Source organism: Betta splendens, chromosome 21 (assembly GCF_900634795.4).
Source record: "Betta splendens chromosome 21, fBetSpl5.4, whole genome shotgun sequence".
NCBI lineage: Eukaryota > Metazoa > Chordata > Actinopteri > Anabantiformes > Osphronemidae > Betta > Betta splendens.
The window spans coordinates 11,910,282-11,927,301 of record NC_040899.1 but is presented as its reverse complement, the minus strand read 5'-3'; the positions used below and the strand labels follow the sequence as shown (position 1 = coordinate 11,927,301).

The 17,020-nt window shown below is 41.7% G+C and overlaps 2 protein-coding genes across 2 annotated transcripts in view; one reads left to right on the top strand and one right to left on the bottom strand.

The window, feature by feature from the left end:
* The window catches only part of asic4a (acid-sensing (proton-gated) ion channel family member 4a), a 59,460-nt gene extending 53,009 nt beyond the window's left edge, over window positions 1-6,451 (top strand). The window contains exons 5-10 of the mRNA XM_029136361.3: window positions 4-57; window positions 1,712-1,865; window positions 3,385-3,476; window positions 3,658-3,737; window positions 4,240-4,350; window positions 5,181-6,451. Coding sequence (XP_028992194.1) covers window positions 4-57; window positions 1,712-1,865; window positions 3,385-3,476; window positions 3,658-3,737; window positions 4,240-4,350; window positions 5,181-5,318 — 629 coding nt within the window. The 3' untranslated portion in view covers window positions 5,319-6,451. The remainder of the gene's footprint in view (window positions 1-3; window positions 58-1,711; window positions 1,866-3,384; window positions 3,477-3,657; window positions 3,738-4,239; window positions 4,351-5,180) is intronic.
* A 2,831-nt stretch (window positions 6,452-9,282) lies between these two features.
* Window positions 9,283-16,988, bottom strand: chpfa (chondroitin polymerizing factor a). The gene is made up of 4 exons (XM_029136360.3): window positions 16,475-16,988; window positions 14,913-15,477; window positions 13,179-13,361; window positions 9,283-13,054 (listed from the first exon to the last, which is right to left on the bottom strand). Exons 1-4 carry the CDS (start codon window positions 16,759-16,761, stop codon window positions 11,792-11,794), a joined length of 2,298 nt encoding a protein of 765 aa, XP_028992193.1. The 5' UTR covers window positions 16,762-16,988; the 3' UTR covers window positions 9,283-11,791.
* Between the last annotated feature and the right edge of the window lie 32 nt (window positions 16,989-17,020).

Sequence of the window (17,020 nt, the reverse complement as noted above, 5' to 3'; positions counted from 1 at the left end):
CAGGAACTGCAGATATCTGCCCCCCCAGTAAAATCAACTGTGTTGACAAAGCACTCGGTGAGAAACAATCTACCTTCATTTCTTTTCTCATTACAATAGATTCTCCCAAAGGGAAATGGAAACACAATCAGTAAATATGATAAGGATTTTTTTTCCTGTAATACAAATACCTGGAGGAAGATGGGATATTTTTAAATGACTTTTTCCTCATTGTGATTTTGATGGTTGTGTCTCTATTGTTGAACTGCTCCATTCCCACCGCCGCACACATGCCGGCATCATGACTGAGCAGAGGTGCCTTGGTTTCAAAGACAGTCAAAAAAAAGACATTTTTATAAACACGGCAGACTTATAACTGCAATTATTCCCCAGCCAAATAAGCCGGGAATTTAATTATGTCTCTCTTCACTGAATTAAAACCCCATTTGGAACAGGACTGAATGAAATCTGAGATTTATCTTACAAGAATGGACCGTATTCATGTGGGTGATATTACTGACTCAAATGCCGTGAATAAATTCACCTTCTGCGAGAGATAAGAAATTAAAACATAATTTATATATTTTCGAGAAAAAGTGCTTTGTTCCAACATCAGACAAAGAATGCATTTCCACCAATCTCCTGCATACAAATTACCTAATTGTTACAGTTATAAAATACATAAATCATCTAATTATAATTACTGTTTTTACTGTTTTCTGCCAGTTTTTGTTTGGACTGAATGCATATGAGAAGAGAATCTATTTTCTGTGCCGTGTACATAGCTTTGATTTGGAGTTAGGATTTCTTATTGTGGTTCCTGCATTTTAATTAGTGTAGTGTAGTGTAGGTATCAAATTAACGCAAGCGTTGACTACAACAACCTCCTAATAGATTCACAATAATGGGCCTGTTACTACCATATGGCAGAGCTCGCTGTTAGAGGAGTCCATAAAACTGACTCGACCTAATGTCAGGATGCTCATTCGCTTTGTGTGAGGATTTGTAAACTGTTAGTTCCTCAGTAAAAGGCAGTAATTCATAAACCAGCTGAGCCGGGCGAGACACTAACTGCCGGCACCTTTTAATTATGCACATTTCAGCCTTCAAAAACACAAACGGCTCAAAAGGCCACGCAGGGAAAAGGTCTGGTATCTGCTGGTAAATGACATTTTACTGTATCATTACCAAATTGTACTTAACGCACGGTGGCACCGTGACTATCGGTTACAGGAGACGGAGCAGATTGCTTCAGTTGACAGTCAATTGAATGTGCGTAATTTCTGTGGTAATGGTTTCAACTGTATCAACAGACACTGAAAGAATTGATTAAACGCATTCATTAACTTTGTTTTCAGCCGAGAACGGCTTGCCATCTGCTCACAGTCAAAGTTAGCAACTACAACTAAGACCCAGTGGAGTATTTAGTAGCTGCAGGACCAATTACTTTTTCACCAATTGGTGACCAAATCAGTGACAAAGTCAATGTGGACATTGCTTTATATCGTCCAAACAACAATCTGCCCCCAAATGGCTAAAAAAACGTCTCCTATTCATGGTGGGTTTGTCGACTTCTCTCTTTAAAGCAGTCGGAGGGTGTTTTATTGTAGCTTCTTCTATATCTCACACGTTTTTTTTTGTTTTGTTTTTTCTGGTAGAGTGATTTCCAACAAATCAACACCGAGACTGACACAGTTAATATCTCTTAAACCACTTTTCCACTGTGCTGCAGCACAGCTCCAGAAGAACAGTGGGGATACCTGTCCATGCGAGACGCCCTGTAATCTCACCCGCTACGGCAAAGAGCTTTCCATGGTCAAAATCCCCAGCAAGGGCTCGGCGCGCTATCTCTCCAGGAAGTATAACAAGACGGAGGAGTACATCAGGTACGGAGGGGAAAATTCAACAGGACTAAGCTCCCTGATGAGCAGTGATGTGGTGCTCGGTAAAACAGACTGTAGACCTTGACCTCCAGCCTGGGATCACAAACAGACCATAATGTAAACAAAAGCATTACATTTTTACTCCAGAGGTGGTTCACTATGTCTCGTAAGAGGAAGCTGATTGATTATATCCACTGACACTTAACCTTGATAATATTACTTTGTGTGTTGTTAGATAGACACAGCCAGACAGTCCCCTGAAGTCAAACTGAATCATGCTTGTGTCCGGTCTTCACTGTCACATCCTTTTACTGAAATACCTTGATCAGCCTGATTTGATACAACGTCACAACATCGCTGCTGTTTCAAAGAATCGTATAGACTGCAAATACCCAACTTTAATCTATATGAATTATAGCTGCTCCACTGTTTACTCTACTTTACTTTACTGCTGCAGGAGTAGGGGTACAGGGTCCTGCTGGTGCTCCAGGTCCTTCCACTTTTATTATTGACAGAATCATAAAAACACAAAATATTTAATTTCATTATTTTTACATTGATCTTGTTTTGCTAGTGACACTAAGATGTTGCATCAGCTCTCACCCAATAAAGCTTAGATCCTTGCATTTTAGGAACTTTATGATACTGAGTCGTGTTTATGTTTGTTGTTTGCTGTCATTTTGGCTTTTTTGATGTTTCATAGTGACAAACTAAGGCTCGACACACTACCGCCACCCACTGCAGATGAATATGTCAGTGCTATTTTTAGTTTCGCGCCAGAACCGTGTTGCTTGAGGAAACGTATATGATTGACTCTCTGAGGCGTCACATTCAGACAACCGTGATGGAAAAGTTCGGAATTAGAATGAGGATAACAGCCAAAAGCACAGAAACGCTTACTACTACTACTACTACTCACTAGCTTTGCCAGGTTTGTATAAAATATATTTAGATTATTTTGTGGTATATCCCATCATTGTTTTGCTCATGTTGTAGGATGTAATAAACATTTAAACTTTTATCTGGATGTTAAGTTTAAATTCTGCTCTGCAATATGCTTCATAGAACATTTGCTAATATTTTGATTCTAATGAATTCCAAGCACCAACAATGCGCTCAGACTGTAAATCCTCCCATTGCCTAATCATCGGGGGGATGTGGTAGAGAGTAAACACATCGAAACCAAAGAGCTCATGATGCCTCACAGCACTTAATATTAGCAGACTTTCTAAATCCAAAGAGATCAGAGAAGTGTTAGTGACTGAGCACGCTGTCGGTGCTCATTCCGCTCATCTCGGTTAAACCCTGGAACACCTCATTATCTCACGGTTGTTAGTTAGATCTGTGTAAAGCGCCGTAGGCCTGACAATCCCATCACGACAATTTACAGCGAGCATAAAGATGACTAGTTTGAGGAGTTTTTTTTTTCAAATGATCTCAGATTTTTAAGTGATTTGGGGAAAGAAGAAAAAAACACATCTCTGTGTTTTCTATGCCATTCACACTCCGCTTGTTTTTCCAGAGACAACTTTCTGGTCTTAGATATCTTCTTTGAAGCTCTGAACTATGAAACAATTGAGCAGAAGAAAGCCTACGACGTTGCAGGTTTGTTAGGTAAGATTTATGTTACGTTTCTCTCCCTTTTTCTGAATATCAAGCAGACGTTACTGGTGCAGAGTGAAGGATGCTGCGGAGGAGCAGCCCTCACTCGTTTCGCTGCTATTAGTGGCCGACAGGAGCAGCTTTAAAATGGTGCCCATTGTGCGTCTCTTTAAGTACTTTTTTTTATTTTCAGGTGACATTGGTGGACAGATGGGCTTATTCATTGGAGCCAGCATCCTGACAGTCTTAGAAATACTGGATTATATATATGAGGTATGCCTGCGCAAGCCCACACACATTAGTCGATCACATTATGAAATCAGACCCAGAGCAGCTGTGAAATCCTTGGTAATAACTCACATTGTTGTCCCCTACTTAAAAAGCAAGTACATCGAATACACAAATACACATACAATACATTTATTGTTTTATTTTTTGTAAATGTTGTCATTTAACATTAAAAATCAATAGAAAATGTATGAATTGGCAGAATGTTCTTGCATATTCTTCATGTGAGGATGAAGAAACTAATACCAATGTGTCAGGTCACCCGTTCTGATACATGAAATGATCTCCTGCCTCAGCCACACGGCCCTTAAGCTCCACAACCAGCCGCCCGCCGAGCGCCAAACGTGTGAACGAAGCCAAATCGCAGCGAGCGGCTGTAATGCAGACATCATGGCGAATAAACTCCTCACTCCGCCGCCTCTCCCGTGTCCCTCCCTCATCTCTGCTCTTTCTCCCTCCCCGCTGCTGCGACCGTGGGTGAATCCAGGTGATCAAGCAGCGGCTACAGCGTCTGCTGAGGCCGCAGAAAGAGGAGAATAAAACCAAGCAGCCGGCCAGCACCGTGGCAACAGTGGGGCTGGAGGAAATGAAAGCCAAGGTAGAGCACCTACTGTACTAGAACAAATGGCATTTGCACTGTTTTGATGCCAAGTCCACAACTTTCCCTGCAGCACTATGACTACATTAGAAAACATCGCGGGGATAATTGAGAGAAAAGCAAATTATTATTTTTCCGCTCCTAAAATAATGAAGAGTGTAATGTTCCTAATTAGTTTTCCCCGGAGCTCAAAATTGTATTTCACAACTTCATTCTAGTTTCTTTCTGAGCATCCGGCGTCTTGTCTGGCATCCACCTCCCTGTCGTTTCCGTGCTGCAAACTAAAATTATGGGTTTTCATGTAAAAATAGGTCAACCAGGGAAACCAAAAGGAGTTGTCTGCATGTTGTAAGCTAACAAATATAGATTTCAATGTTCTGTTCAGAACAGTTGAGATCAGAATATGAGCTGAAACCCCAGCCGCACACTAAAATTCATTCAACTCAGCTATTAGCTGCATCTTTGGCTCAAGTGTTACATGAACCAGCTCAAACAGTGTATGCTCACTGCCAGCAGACATGTTATATCACTCTGTTACTGAATTTGTAGTAGCAAATAATGACAATGCACTTGGACACAACATGTAGTTGTCGGTGGCTGGATTTGTTTAGTTAATATGTTTTAGATGAAATTATAGAGATCTTAATTGCATTATTTCAAGAGTCTTTAAAGCTGCTGACTGGTTTAGTAATGAGCAGGAGTCAGGAGCTAAACAGCTGCTGTGGCTTCAGCCAGTTAGTCTCCATTCTTCCATCCGATCTGAAAAAGTGAATTAGCTGTTAAACGCATCAGCCTGAGCGTTGAATGGCGCGATCTTCTGCCTCCCACAGGACCCCGGCGACGCCACGCGGAGCCACCCAGAGGGGGCGTACGCCAACACCATCCTCCCCAACCACCACCACCACCACCCCCATCTCCACCACCACCACGCCGGACGCCACGGGGTGTTTGAGGACTTCGCTTGCTAGGGCCAGCCACCGTTTCCAGTCCTGGTGACAGCAAAAGACGTGAGCTGTCTGCTGTCTGCTGAGGTTAATTACAGACCGTTAGCGTTTCTGTCGGTCCTTTGCTGTCACCAGTGAACAGCTACAGCCAAAGTCAAACATCAAACTTGTGCTGCTAACAAACCACTTGTATGTACAGTATGTAGGCACAAATTGGACACAGCCTTTTTGTTTCCTTTTTGCTCTTTCTTTGTCTCTGGATGGACCCCTCTCATCTTTGTCCTGCCTCACATGGGAAGTCGGGATTTTGTGATTTCAGGGCCGGTTTGGGGTAAATGATCACAACAAGGGAACAAGTAGAGGACTGCAAGTCACCATGATCCAGTTTAGACCCAAACAAATCATTTATTTATTTAGAGAATCAGATTGTTTTTTATTTATTTCCCATTTACGCTCCTCAAACTGTCCTTCTTCTGTATGTCATTACAAACCCACAGTACCATGCCCAATTTAAATTATGTCATTATTTTAAGAAATACTATTGTCTATATGTTCTATAATGTACACAAGATAAGAATAATTCAAGGTAATTTTACATGTGTTACATACATACATCCAAAACTATCAGGGGACTTGTTTAGGCTCAGATGTGTGACCCTGGCTTAGAAAACCTAGCAGCTTCTTTCCACATGATACACTTTGTTGTGGTCGAGGTGTTAGCGAGTAGCATTGTACTTGTACATAAAGTCCAACTTTAAAACAAGAAGGTTCTAAAAGTTCTGTTTCATGGGTGTTGTTTATATTCAGTTACGATATATATATAAATATATATATAACTTATGTAATAATAATTTTACTTATTTATACATTTTAGAAAATACTTTTATATGAGAATCACAGTTGTAGCAATTATTGTACACTTAGAATTTGCAGACGTGTTGAACTGCCACGCATCAATACATTTGTCGAACAATCGAAGTGACTGAATGATTGCAAATATTATCTTTCCTTTTCCTTTTTTATATATCCTGCTTTATACCAAACTGTTTAGTTGTTGCCCAGACGTTTTCAGACACAAAACAACTGCATATGAACAAGGAATGGATGATGTTTTCATTTATGACGTGGCTGAATTTACAGTAAATTATTCTTCTTAACCGCCATCCACTCGTCATTTTGGTTACCGTTCTACATTCAAGCTGACGTAAGCAATAAGGGAGGGAAATCCACGCGTTACCAAGTCATCTTCTAAAGCCGTGTGGCACAAACATTGCAGAAGTGTAGCAGCTATTTACAGTGTAGACCCAACATCAGTGGGTGCGTGTGCGTTTGCTTGTGCACCTTAACATTTTGCACACATGACTGAGCCCATTAGCCTGACAGGGCCCAGCCAAGTTAATCCCTGACTGTAGAGACTGTAGAGTGTAAGTAGTTAGCAGAAAAACCAGGAGAGTTTATCTGATAAATCTGGTTCTGGATTTACTTCCATCTGAAAGAGTAGAACGAGAAGGCCGCGTATTTAAAGAGCACAATTTAGCAAAGGAGGGCTGATAAATTCAACTTTCACAATAATATTTGATATGATTTAAAGCCTGTTACTTATAAATGTGTGTGAGGATCTATGAGGATGTGGTTCATGGTTCTTCAAACCAATATGTTTAATACACACATCAGAGTACAGTAGCTATAAATATATAGTCTGCATTTTGGTTTTATTGGTTCCATTATTCAGTAAGGACCTAGACACCAGTTTGTCTGCTATCAAATCCTAGTAATGTTGTTGAAATCATTCAATACACAATTTTCTTTTCTAAGACTCAGTCTGCTTTATAAAGCAATTTTGCAAATTTGAAATGATGGTTCAAAATTATCTTTAAACAGGGGTTCATACTGTAGGCAATTCCCATTTTTCTGAGTTTCCTCAGAACAGTGGACAACAATGGAGGCAAAAGCTGGAGCTTTGACAGTGGCTGCATGTCATCGTTTGTTAACGTCGTGCGCACACGCCTCTGGGGCTTCGACAGAAAGAAATGATGCACACTTGCAAATCTATGTTGATCTCATTGTCTTCATTGAGAACAAAGAGACTTATCCAGATTAATGTTTGATGACTCAAAAATTGTTGCTTTTTAGCTTGGTGTCCCATAGTTTCTGTATATGTTAGGTTATGTTAGTGTAATTGCTAACTTAAACTAATTGTCATACCATTGAAGCAGATATTGAATAATACCATAAATATTTTTACATGTTTTAAGTATTTAAATCATTGAATTGAACTATTCTGTGGCAACACATCAATTTAGCTCAAAGAGAGATTTCACAGTCCTCCATCATCAAATTCCCTCTTTGTCAAGTAATCATGGGCTATACATGGCTGTTTAATATTCATAATCATGTGTCACTTTGACATTTTCAAAAGGTTCCCAATCACAGTCTCTGATGGCATCCTGTACAGGCTATGCATAACAATCTTCTCCTCTGTCATCAATAATTGTAGCTATCCTCAGACAAGTCACACCCGGGTTGGTGTGTCGAGATGAATACAAGTCTGAAATATCCGTGTAGAGTTTTGTTTGAATGGTAAAGTCCGGAGCGAATGTAGAAAAGGTTTTTCACGCTTGAGCTGCTGTGTTTAGCTGCACTGAACTCGCCCTGTTCAACTCTGTATCCAAATTGAAAAGCCTTTCATTTAAAACAGCAAGTGGTGTGAGGTGCCAAAGGACTGAGTGATGAGTGGCAGATACGCACTACAGTAGATGGGACAACGTCCCTGCTGCATGTAGCTGGCATTCCTTACATTCCCCAAGTCTCTATTCTAAGTTCTCTTCTTGCCTCTGGCCTTTTTATAGCTGATGATATTCAGCCTGTGTCTGCTTATTACATTATCCATGAAAATCAATTTAAGCCAACCAGCTACCAATGTTATGGTTTGAATATATGCTTTTTTGTCCTTTCTTTCCATCCAGCTTAGTATTTGTTTGCTGAGACCTGAGAAGATAATTTTTTGGGGAAAAAAGTGTAGGATGATGCAAGTAACTATCAGGAACTCATATTAAGGAATTCCATCCCATATATAACAAAACAGAAACAAACCACCTTAGTAACAAGGGACACCTACATTTTGTATAAAGATGTGATCTTGTGGTAATTTCACTCTGTTAAAACACATTTTTATAAATGTTAATATTCTAAATACATGATTATTAAAGTTTAGATAAAAAAGTGTCTCAGAAATCCAGAGCCCAGTCCACTTTGTAAAACTGTAGTCTTTATTTTTTTATTTCTTTGCTAAGTCATTGTATTTGAGCTTTTTCACCCATGTTAAGCCTTTCTACCTCTACCAACAAATCTAATGTGATATCTAAAAGGCTAAACAATATATATATAGATATATATGAATACAGAAGAAAATTGGAAGGACAGAAGGATTGTTCATCCAGGATAACTCATTTTCCATTGGCTCTTACTAAAGTCACTGGTGTTTCTTTAAATAACCTCGAGGTAAACTCGAACTGTTGTGGCGAACATCATTTCAATACCAGGGGGAATTGAGACAACTATGTCCCCATGTGGGAGGAGAAAGTCCTGGGATCGAATGTAAAACAAAGTACAAAATAATGACTTACAATTAGCTCCCAGCTGCTCTGTAGTTATGTGGTTTTACAGCAAGCCTCGGGGTAGCGCATATGGACCCCTGAAATAACTAAAGCTGTAATTAGGGTTTCAACGTTTTCCCTGTTTTTACTCAACCCCAGTCTGATGTGAAAAGGAATGTTAAGTGCAGTCACACTGAGCACATTTTGGGAACATGAATGAAATGAAAGTCTTTGTATTAGAGAAGTTAATTCCAAATGTTCCACCGACCACTCCGGTGCCGCAGACAGTAAGGATGCTCTTCTGCTGACACCTAAAGGACAAACTCGAAGTTGTAGCTACCATTCAACCCTAAATACTTGTATCTAAATAAATAAAAGCCAAAATTTTGCCGTTTTATATTCAAATATTCTTTATTTAAAAATTACAAGAATTCACAGTTCATTAAAAATGACGACACAAGTGTACCGAGCTTTAATTAAAACATATTGCTTTGGTTATACTAGTACCCACAAGAATAAAACAATGTAAACCAACATCATCAGTGGAATTTGAATGTATTTGCCTGCTTTTTGAAATGAAATACTTGATTCAACGTGAACATTAAATATATAAATTTTAAACTGTCTTCATGACATGATTTAATAAAATAAAATACAATACAGCATGTTTGATTTCGTCACCAAAACAATAAAGTATCACTTGTGTAAATAAAGCTAAAAAAGGCTGAAAAATAGTGTCTATAAAATATGTCTTATATAAATATATATATGGAGAATGTCACAAATTTCTCTCTTAGTGCAGACGTGTTTCAAATCTGCATAATTTATAAAGAAAGTACATAAATAAGTTACAGACAAAAATAACTTCGCTAAGCGATGGTGGCTGTGTGATGACGCGGGTCGTCATTATTCTGCCGTCTGTTTACCTGCGACTTCTCACGTCTGCAGGAAACAAAGACTGCTCGGATCACCGCCAGCGTCATATCGTAACCTTAGCCCTCCATGATTCACAGTGGTATTTTTTTTTTTGTTTCCAACTCCGCACGTTATTCGCGTCACACCTTTCAAGGAACCTCCACAACATTCATACTAAGTCAGCTGAAGCACTGTAACAGTGAAAGACTGCTCCCGTCGAGACCGAGATGCGTTCTGAACATAAATGCAAACAGCAGCAGCCTGTGTTCACATGGAAATACAGCACAAACTGTAGTGAGTCCAACATACACTTAAAAACCAATTAAATAAAAAGGATTTGCCCTAATCAAACACATTTCATTTTAAAGTAAATTTGATGACAAAAAGTGTCTAGTGTCAACAAAATACATTAAACATCTTATTAAAAGAAATTACAGTGTATTTACTCAACATTAAAGCTATAAAATGACTTATTGTGATGTCATGCAAAGTATTGTGATACAGCTACACCCTGCTGCACTTAGAATTTAAAAGCCCTGCTGCCCATGAAACATCGGTGCCTTTGTGCTATCTGCGATATTGCACGTTATAACCTATTTTACTGTATAGTGAGGGTGTTGAGTTCCCATAGTTCAACAACTCAGTAAAGCAGAAAAGGCCTCCTATTGGATTGCACTGCTACTAGAGAAAGCAGAGACTAAGAAAGAAGACAATAAAACCATTCAGTAACTATGCAGATTAAAAAAACTAAGGATCTGTCTTTTGCCTACATTAGAATATGTCACGTACATTCTTTATCAAACAACTTCTAAACGTGTTACAGTAAGTTTCAAAGTACCGCTTACTTCAATGGGAAATCTTGATAAACAGAAACACCTGGTGATCCCGACCCAGGTGACCTTCCCCCATTACTGATCATTTTCCTTTTCCCTCTGCACACAACACTCTGCAACATCAAACAGTTTCCCCGGAGAGAATTTCCCCCCAAACACTCACTGCTGAACTATTAAAGCATCTCTGAAGACCAAAACTGATCCTTTCCAGGAAGCTCTTCTCTGCTTTGAGGCACATACTGTATACAGTACAACTGTGGATGGGTGGCTCACATTTCCAAGCAGCCTGAAAAATGTTAAACTCAGTCAAGAGCTCATTTGATTAAATATATCCCATCCATTCAAAAGTATTATTCATAATGGAACAATACCAAAGTTCTAATATAGAGAAAGTTGTACATCACCTGAAAAAGTGAACTGTTCAAAAAAATCATTTCAGAACAGTCAGAATACGACAAGTCAGTGTCAAGGCACATAATGCAAAGATGCACTTGTGTAAATACTCAAATCTGTAAATATCAAAGGTTCGATGGCCTTATGGGAATGGACAAAGATAAACCCTACTTTATCTATTAAAGCTACACAAAGATCTTGCAATATCTTTGAGAGTAACATTAAATCCTCAACTAATGCTTTTCTTCCAGACGTTGTTGGACTACTGCAGTTCCATGTGGAGACGAATGCGACTCCCATGGATTTACCACTGTACACAGCCCTGGAGGTTTGGTGGACACCTAAAGCTAAGAAAGGGGAAACCTGACCGTATGTCAAGGCTGTGCTACTTCAGCGTTTTGCCTTCTGACACCATAGGTTGTCAGAATAGCAAAAACATTTGGTTCTATGTCATTTGTACAAGTATTGTAAACATTTATGACAAGTTTCATTTGTCCACACTAGATAATTGCAACAAATCAAACAACAGTTGATTCACAAACAAAAGATGGAGTCAAGATGGGGTGTCAGACACGTGCCCCATGTACGTGTTGTGTTCAAAACAACTTGTTTGACTCAACAAGTTTGACTTGGGTGGTTGTACCTGAATTGCTCCTGTTCAATCCAAACCCTTTTTTGCATGAACAGGATATTACAACAAACACAGAATGTTCAACATCCCCACAAAACACACGTAGAATCAAAGGTTTTATTGTCATTTTTAAGTGCTGTTTCCTTGTTCTTGCTCAAACAGCAGCATGGCGAGTTGGGAGCGAGAACCAAGACCTTCCAAGTTGCTCTGAACGCACCGGTGGTAGATGTCCTCGCTGAGCCGTGGGTTGCAGGACTGGTAGCGGTACTGCTGGTGCAACGCCGGCTCAATCGCTCTGAACACGTGCAGGTTGGAATACTTGATGAACATCTCGTAGATGTCCATGGTCTCGAGAATCTCCTCGTTCTCTTGGACGTCCGCCACCATCCGCGTCCGCGTCGCCATGTAGTCGGAGTTGTAAAAACACGACTCCTCGAAGGACATTCGGTCAAAATGGCCCGCCTCCTTGACCAGATCGATGGTGGCAGGACGCGCCTGGTTGTGGTAGGCCACGTCGGGATTGTAGTCTTGGAAATGGATGGGGAAGAACACCTGCCAGTTGTTTATGGAATTCATGCGGCAGCGGTTCAGGAACTCAGAATTGATGTTGGTGTTAACACTGGCCAAGAAGAACAGCGTGTCAACTGGGTGCTTCTTCGAGATGATGTCCATGAACTTAATCTGGGACGGTATTTCTGTCTTGACGCTTATCCAAGGGATTTTCACTGCAGGGTATTTGCGTTCATAAGCATTAATCTGCGCCTTCACCGAGGCAAATATATCATTCTGGTTAACCTGCTGTGCTTCCACCGGGTCATAAATAAACAAGAATGTTAGGATGGCATTTTCACTCGTCTCAAAGGCGTTTGAGGCATAAACCTCAAAGAAATGGTCAACATAGATCCGGTCCTGCAGAGTGAGGGGTATAATGATGTGAACCCTTGTCGCTTCAGTGACATAGGGCATGGGAATAATCTCTACTTGACTCAAAGGTCGTACCAAATGAACCCTCTTGGTAATGGAGCGGCTGTGACCTTTCTGGTTAACCACCTCCAGCTGAAGGTCCAAGGTGTACTCCATGCCCCTGACGGGGTCGAAGCGCCTGTAGCCATTAATCAGCTGCTGCTTCTTCAGGTGCAACGTGGGCTTGTACTTCTTGTTCAGCTCTCCCACGGCTATGTCAATGACATCGGCCACATCCATGCGATCGATGCCGCGCAGGTCACACTTGGGAGAGTCATCGACGCAGGAATAGATTTCCTCCTCCGTAAAGTATTCCCACTTCAGAACCTCAAACCGAGACTTGGGCTCAAAAGGTGGATTGATCCCAACCGGCCACTGGGCGCTTCGGTTGCCCTCGAAAGCAACCGCACTCACATTTTTTATTTCTGCCTGTGAAGACACAAGAGGTATTCAGACTTCTAGAAATCCCAACCCACCTTTTAAACAGATCAAAAATACTACTAAGAGTTTTGACTGAAACCCAGGGGGGTTAATGCTTCAAAAAACTGCTTACCTGCAGTTTAGCAATCTCTCTGTACGTCTTCTGGAGTTCAATCTCAGTGAAGTATCTGTGAAGCCGGTACATCTGTTCAGGGTCCGACACTGGGTGGACAGTCAGAGCTTTCTTAAACTGCTCACTCTGTTCCTTACTTGGATCCGAGTTTTTCCCCAACTCATAATGATGGTACTGAAGCCCCTGAGGAGACACAGAATGTTTCTGGAAGAGTCTTAAATCTGGCATGATCTAAACTTGCCTAATGTTATTCCAGACTTGGTTGTCATTACCGCACTACTTCCATTCAAATAAGCATTACTCGCTATCCAGGCAGCATCATGGGCTCATTTCCACAGCAAACAGGCTGGTTTCAACCATAATTGCATAGTGAAGACTCAGACAGAATACTATTGTTACACAAGTGCACATTCTTTTTGGCAAGACTTTTGGACATTTTCAGGAATCACCTAAATTTGTCCTGGGAGCACGAGGTTTGAGAGACGCCGTATCTTAATCGCTGCGTGCTCAGGCTAAGAAGGGCACTAAAGGATTAAAACGTGAACCCTAATAATACAAATGAGTGACACTGGCACCAGACCTACCCCTCCATGCCACAGCAATTTGAGTACAAAACAAGAGTAACCACATAAGGAGCTGGGGTAATTAAAACAGAGCGAATCCAATCTAATCAAGCTATTAAAAGAACAAAGAATAGGGACACTGTTGCAACCACTCTGTGGCAAATGTTTGCCAACAGCGTACACCCTGTAGTGGGACACTTAGTGAAGCATTGTCTGTGCCTAATTGTTGTCAATGTTCTCTCTGAACAGAAAATTGATGTCTGGCTCTGTGCTCTTCACCCATACCAGGCCTTTTAACTTCCCCCTGTTTTTCTCCCTTATCTGAGTAGGGGGACGCTGCAGGAGCTCCTCTGGCTCAGGGCACTTGAGTTAGCGCATGCAACTAACTCAACTGTGAAACAAGATGGTTTCCTGCTCTGGACCGGCTCCAGGGCCAAGGAGGAAGAAACGGAAAGAAAAAATCCCCTGTAACATTTATGGAAAAAACGACAACAAACTCTACGTCTGTATGCACAGCACAGTGTAGGGGCAGCAAAGTGGCGCTTTGTGGTAGTTCTGTGCAACAAAAGACGCCAGAGTTCCGCCTACAGGGAGAAAACAGTGGCCAATGCAACAAACAATCACCTCAAAAGGGCACTGGGACAGATTAAGGCTCCACATAGCTCGTTTGACCTTAAATGCTAATGACATTACAGCAGCAGAGCATGTTGACCCACAGGGGATTTTCACACCATTGAACCTAAGCAATGCTGAACTTAGCAGTGCCCCGCTTGCCTGTTTACCTACTCGGTGTTGCTGCTGGAGACGAGAGGAAGTAACAATGGAATGCTGAAGGGTATTAGTGATTTGCTCCGTGGTATAAATACAACCTCTGTGGTAATTACAGTTTCATAAAGACGTCTGTCACTTTAAGTGCCGTCCCGGAGGCAGAGTGGGATTTTCTGACATGACATTTTTGTTCTTCTGTCGAGGGGATCACCCCTGCTGTGAGCGGTTGCACAGCTGTTCTGAGAGACAGTCCCTCAGCCGTTTTGTCTTTGTGGCTCCTCATTGATTTTAACTGAGCGCTACTTTGGTTTGTTTCTTTTATGCATTAGCCATTAGGAGGAGTTTAAAACAATGTGTTCTTAATGGAAAACCAGATTTAGGTCGAAGATCAAGCTCCACCAACCTTGTATTCACTGACACAGTTTGTGTTAGTGTAATCAATGATGCACCGTCCCAGCCACTCATCAGGTCTGGCGCTCAGGATGTCGTTCCTACAGTTTTCCAGAAAGGGCTGCAGTCGCAGCAGCAAGGTCCGAGATATGATGTATCCAAAGCCTCCATAGCAGTACTTCCCCTCCATCTCCCCTCCAATGAACTCCTCCGGGCTGCCCATGTAAAGCACTCGATCCATGCTCAGGTGATCCACCAGGGCCTTGATCCTGTCGGCTTCGACGTAGGTGTCATCCTGGATTAAGTAGAACCAGTCGTACTCATTGATGTAATGGTCGTAAATGTATTTGATGGTCTGAAACATGTTCCATATCTGTCTCTCGTCTCCATGGGAGACCACAAACATGCCGTGAGGGACTTTGCGATTGCGTGTGCCAGTGAAGAAGACTACGGAGTCCAAATGATGGCTAATGGTGCGATTCACAGCTATGCCCAGCGTGCTGATGGTGTTTTTGGATGTCAGGACCCCGACGAACAGTCGCTCTCGCATCCCCAACTCTGTGCTTATGTATTTGGCCCTAAAAAAATAAAATAAATAAAAACATCAGAGTGCAGAGAAGAACTGTGGAAGAGGCTCAGACACACTAGTTTAGCTTAGCTTATCAACTGATCTGAACTGAACTGTAAATTGGAAAGAGTCAAATTCTGCTGCAGCACTAAATCAATTAGTTTCTCCCACCAAATTTCATGGACATTTGTATACGCGCTCAAATTAACTCATACACAGACAAACAAGAAAAACCTCCTCATAAAATGAAACATGAAACAACATGCGTTGTGATTCATCAACGCTGATACGACCCAGCCTAACTTTTACTTCACAGGGTTTGGCATCTTCGACTGTAGGAGTCTTTCACCACAACTTGAAGAACTCTCATTTAATAAACAATTAATCATCATAGCACATTCTTCCAGGGAAACGTTAGATGTTTTGCAATACAGCTTCTCACCAATAAGGATTTTATCACTTGTGTTTCCATACAGACACAAAGGAGTACATGTTTGAAGTTGCTACTGTACTGGAATGTACTATGCATTTTGTCACTGTGATGAGTGATGAAATGTCCAATTAAATTATTAAATCAACGAACCAGAAAATCCATTGTTCTCTTTGCCAAGAATAAATGATTGCTTCAGGATTACTTCTCATTCCGCAACCCATTGGGCAGAACTTCAAACATGGCTTTTGTCTAGGTAAACCCTTCATTGAGCGGACATGAGACACAACATGCAACAGTTTATCTGGTAGAGGAAGAGGAACAGAAAACTTTAACGCCGCAATTTCACCTCAGTCACATCAACATGACATCACAGCAAAAAAAAAAACTACTTCCAACACGTCTGTCATAATATTTTTCCATTAAATTTCCGGACGGAAATGTCACGTTGGAGCGGATTACACCGCGTCTGATTCATGATTCACCGGGGATGAGCGTCCCCGCGGCCTGCGACATGTAGTGATTTGGCCCGTGTTCATGATGTGAATCACGTTCACTGCTGAGAATGGGCGCTCACCTGAAAACTTTCTTTGGAGCGCTCTGCTGGACTTGCTTGTACGGGACTATTCTCGGCTGGAAGTCCTCCTCGGGCTCCACATCGTTGGACGCAACGGAGTTGGGCTTTCGGGCGCCTTTAAGCTGTCCATCCCGATCCGGCGTCGCGTCCTCGCCTCCCCTCGCGTCCGGATAACACGCTTCTTCCGTCCAGTTCACGCTCAGCAGACTCAACGTGAAGCCCAAAGAGATGCCGACTATTACCGGGCCGAGTGACCGCAGGACAGAAATAAACGCCGAGAACCTCATCGTGTGCGTCGGCTGCGTCTGTCCAGCCCCGCGTCGCTACCGCCGCGTCCAAACAAGCCTCGGATCTGGGACGGGTCAACTGTTCATCAAGTCCAAAGTGAAGTGCCCGCATCCACACTCAACTTCAGAAAAAAAAATGATGCAGCGTCTTCCTTAAAATTTACGCAGTGATTCTTACGTGTCAGTATAGCGGGTACCTGGCTCCTCCCCGCGCCGACGTTATTAGCGGGGGCGGGTCTAGTTACAGACTGCGTGGATG

Coding starts and splice junctions, on each gene's coding strand:
- chpfa (XM_029136360.3), bottom strand. CDS start 16,761: ATGAGGTTCTCGGCGTTTATTTCTGTCCTGCGGTCACTCGGCCCGGTA. Junction 13,362..14,912: donor ACTGTGTCAGTGAATACAAG/GTTGGTGGAGCT, acceptor GTGTCTCCTCAG/GGGCTTCAGTACCATCATTA. Junction 13,055..13,178: donor GAGAGATTGCTAAACTGCAG/GTAAGCAGTTTT, acceptor GTGTCTTCACAG/GCAGAAATAAAAAATGTGAG.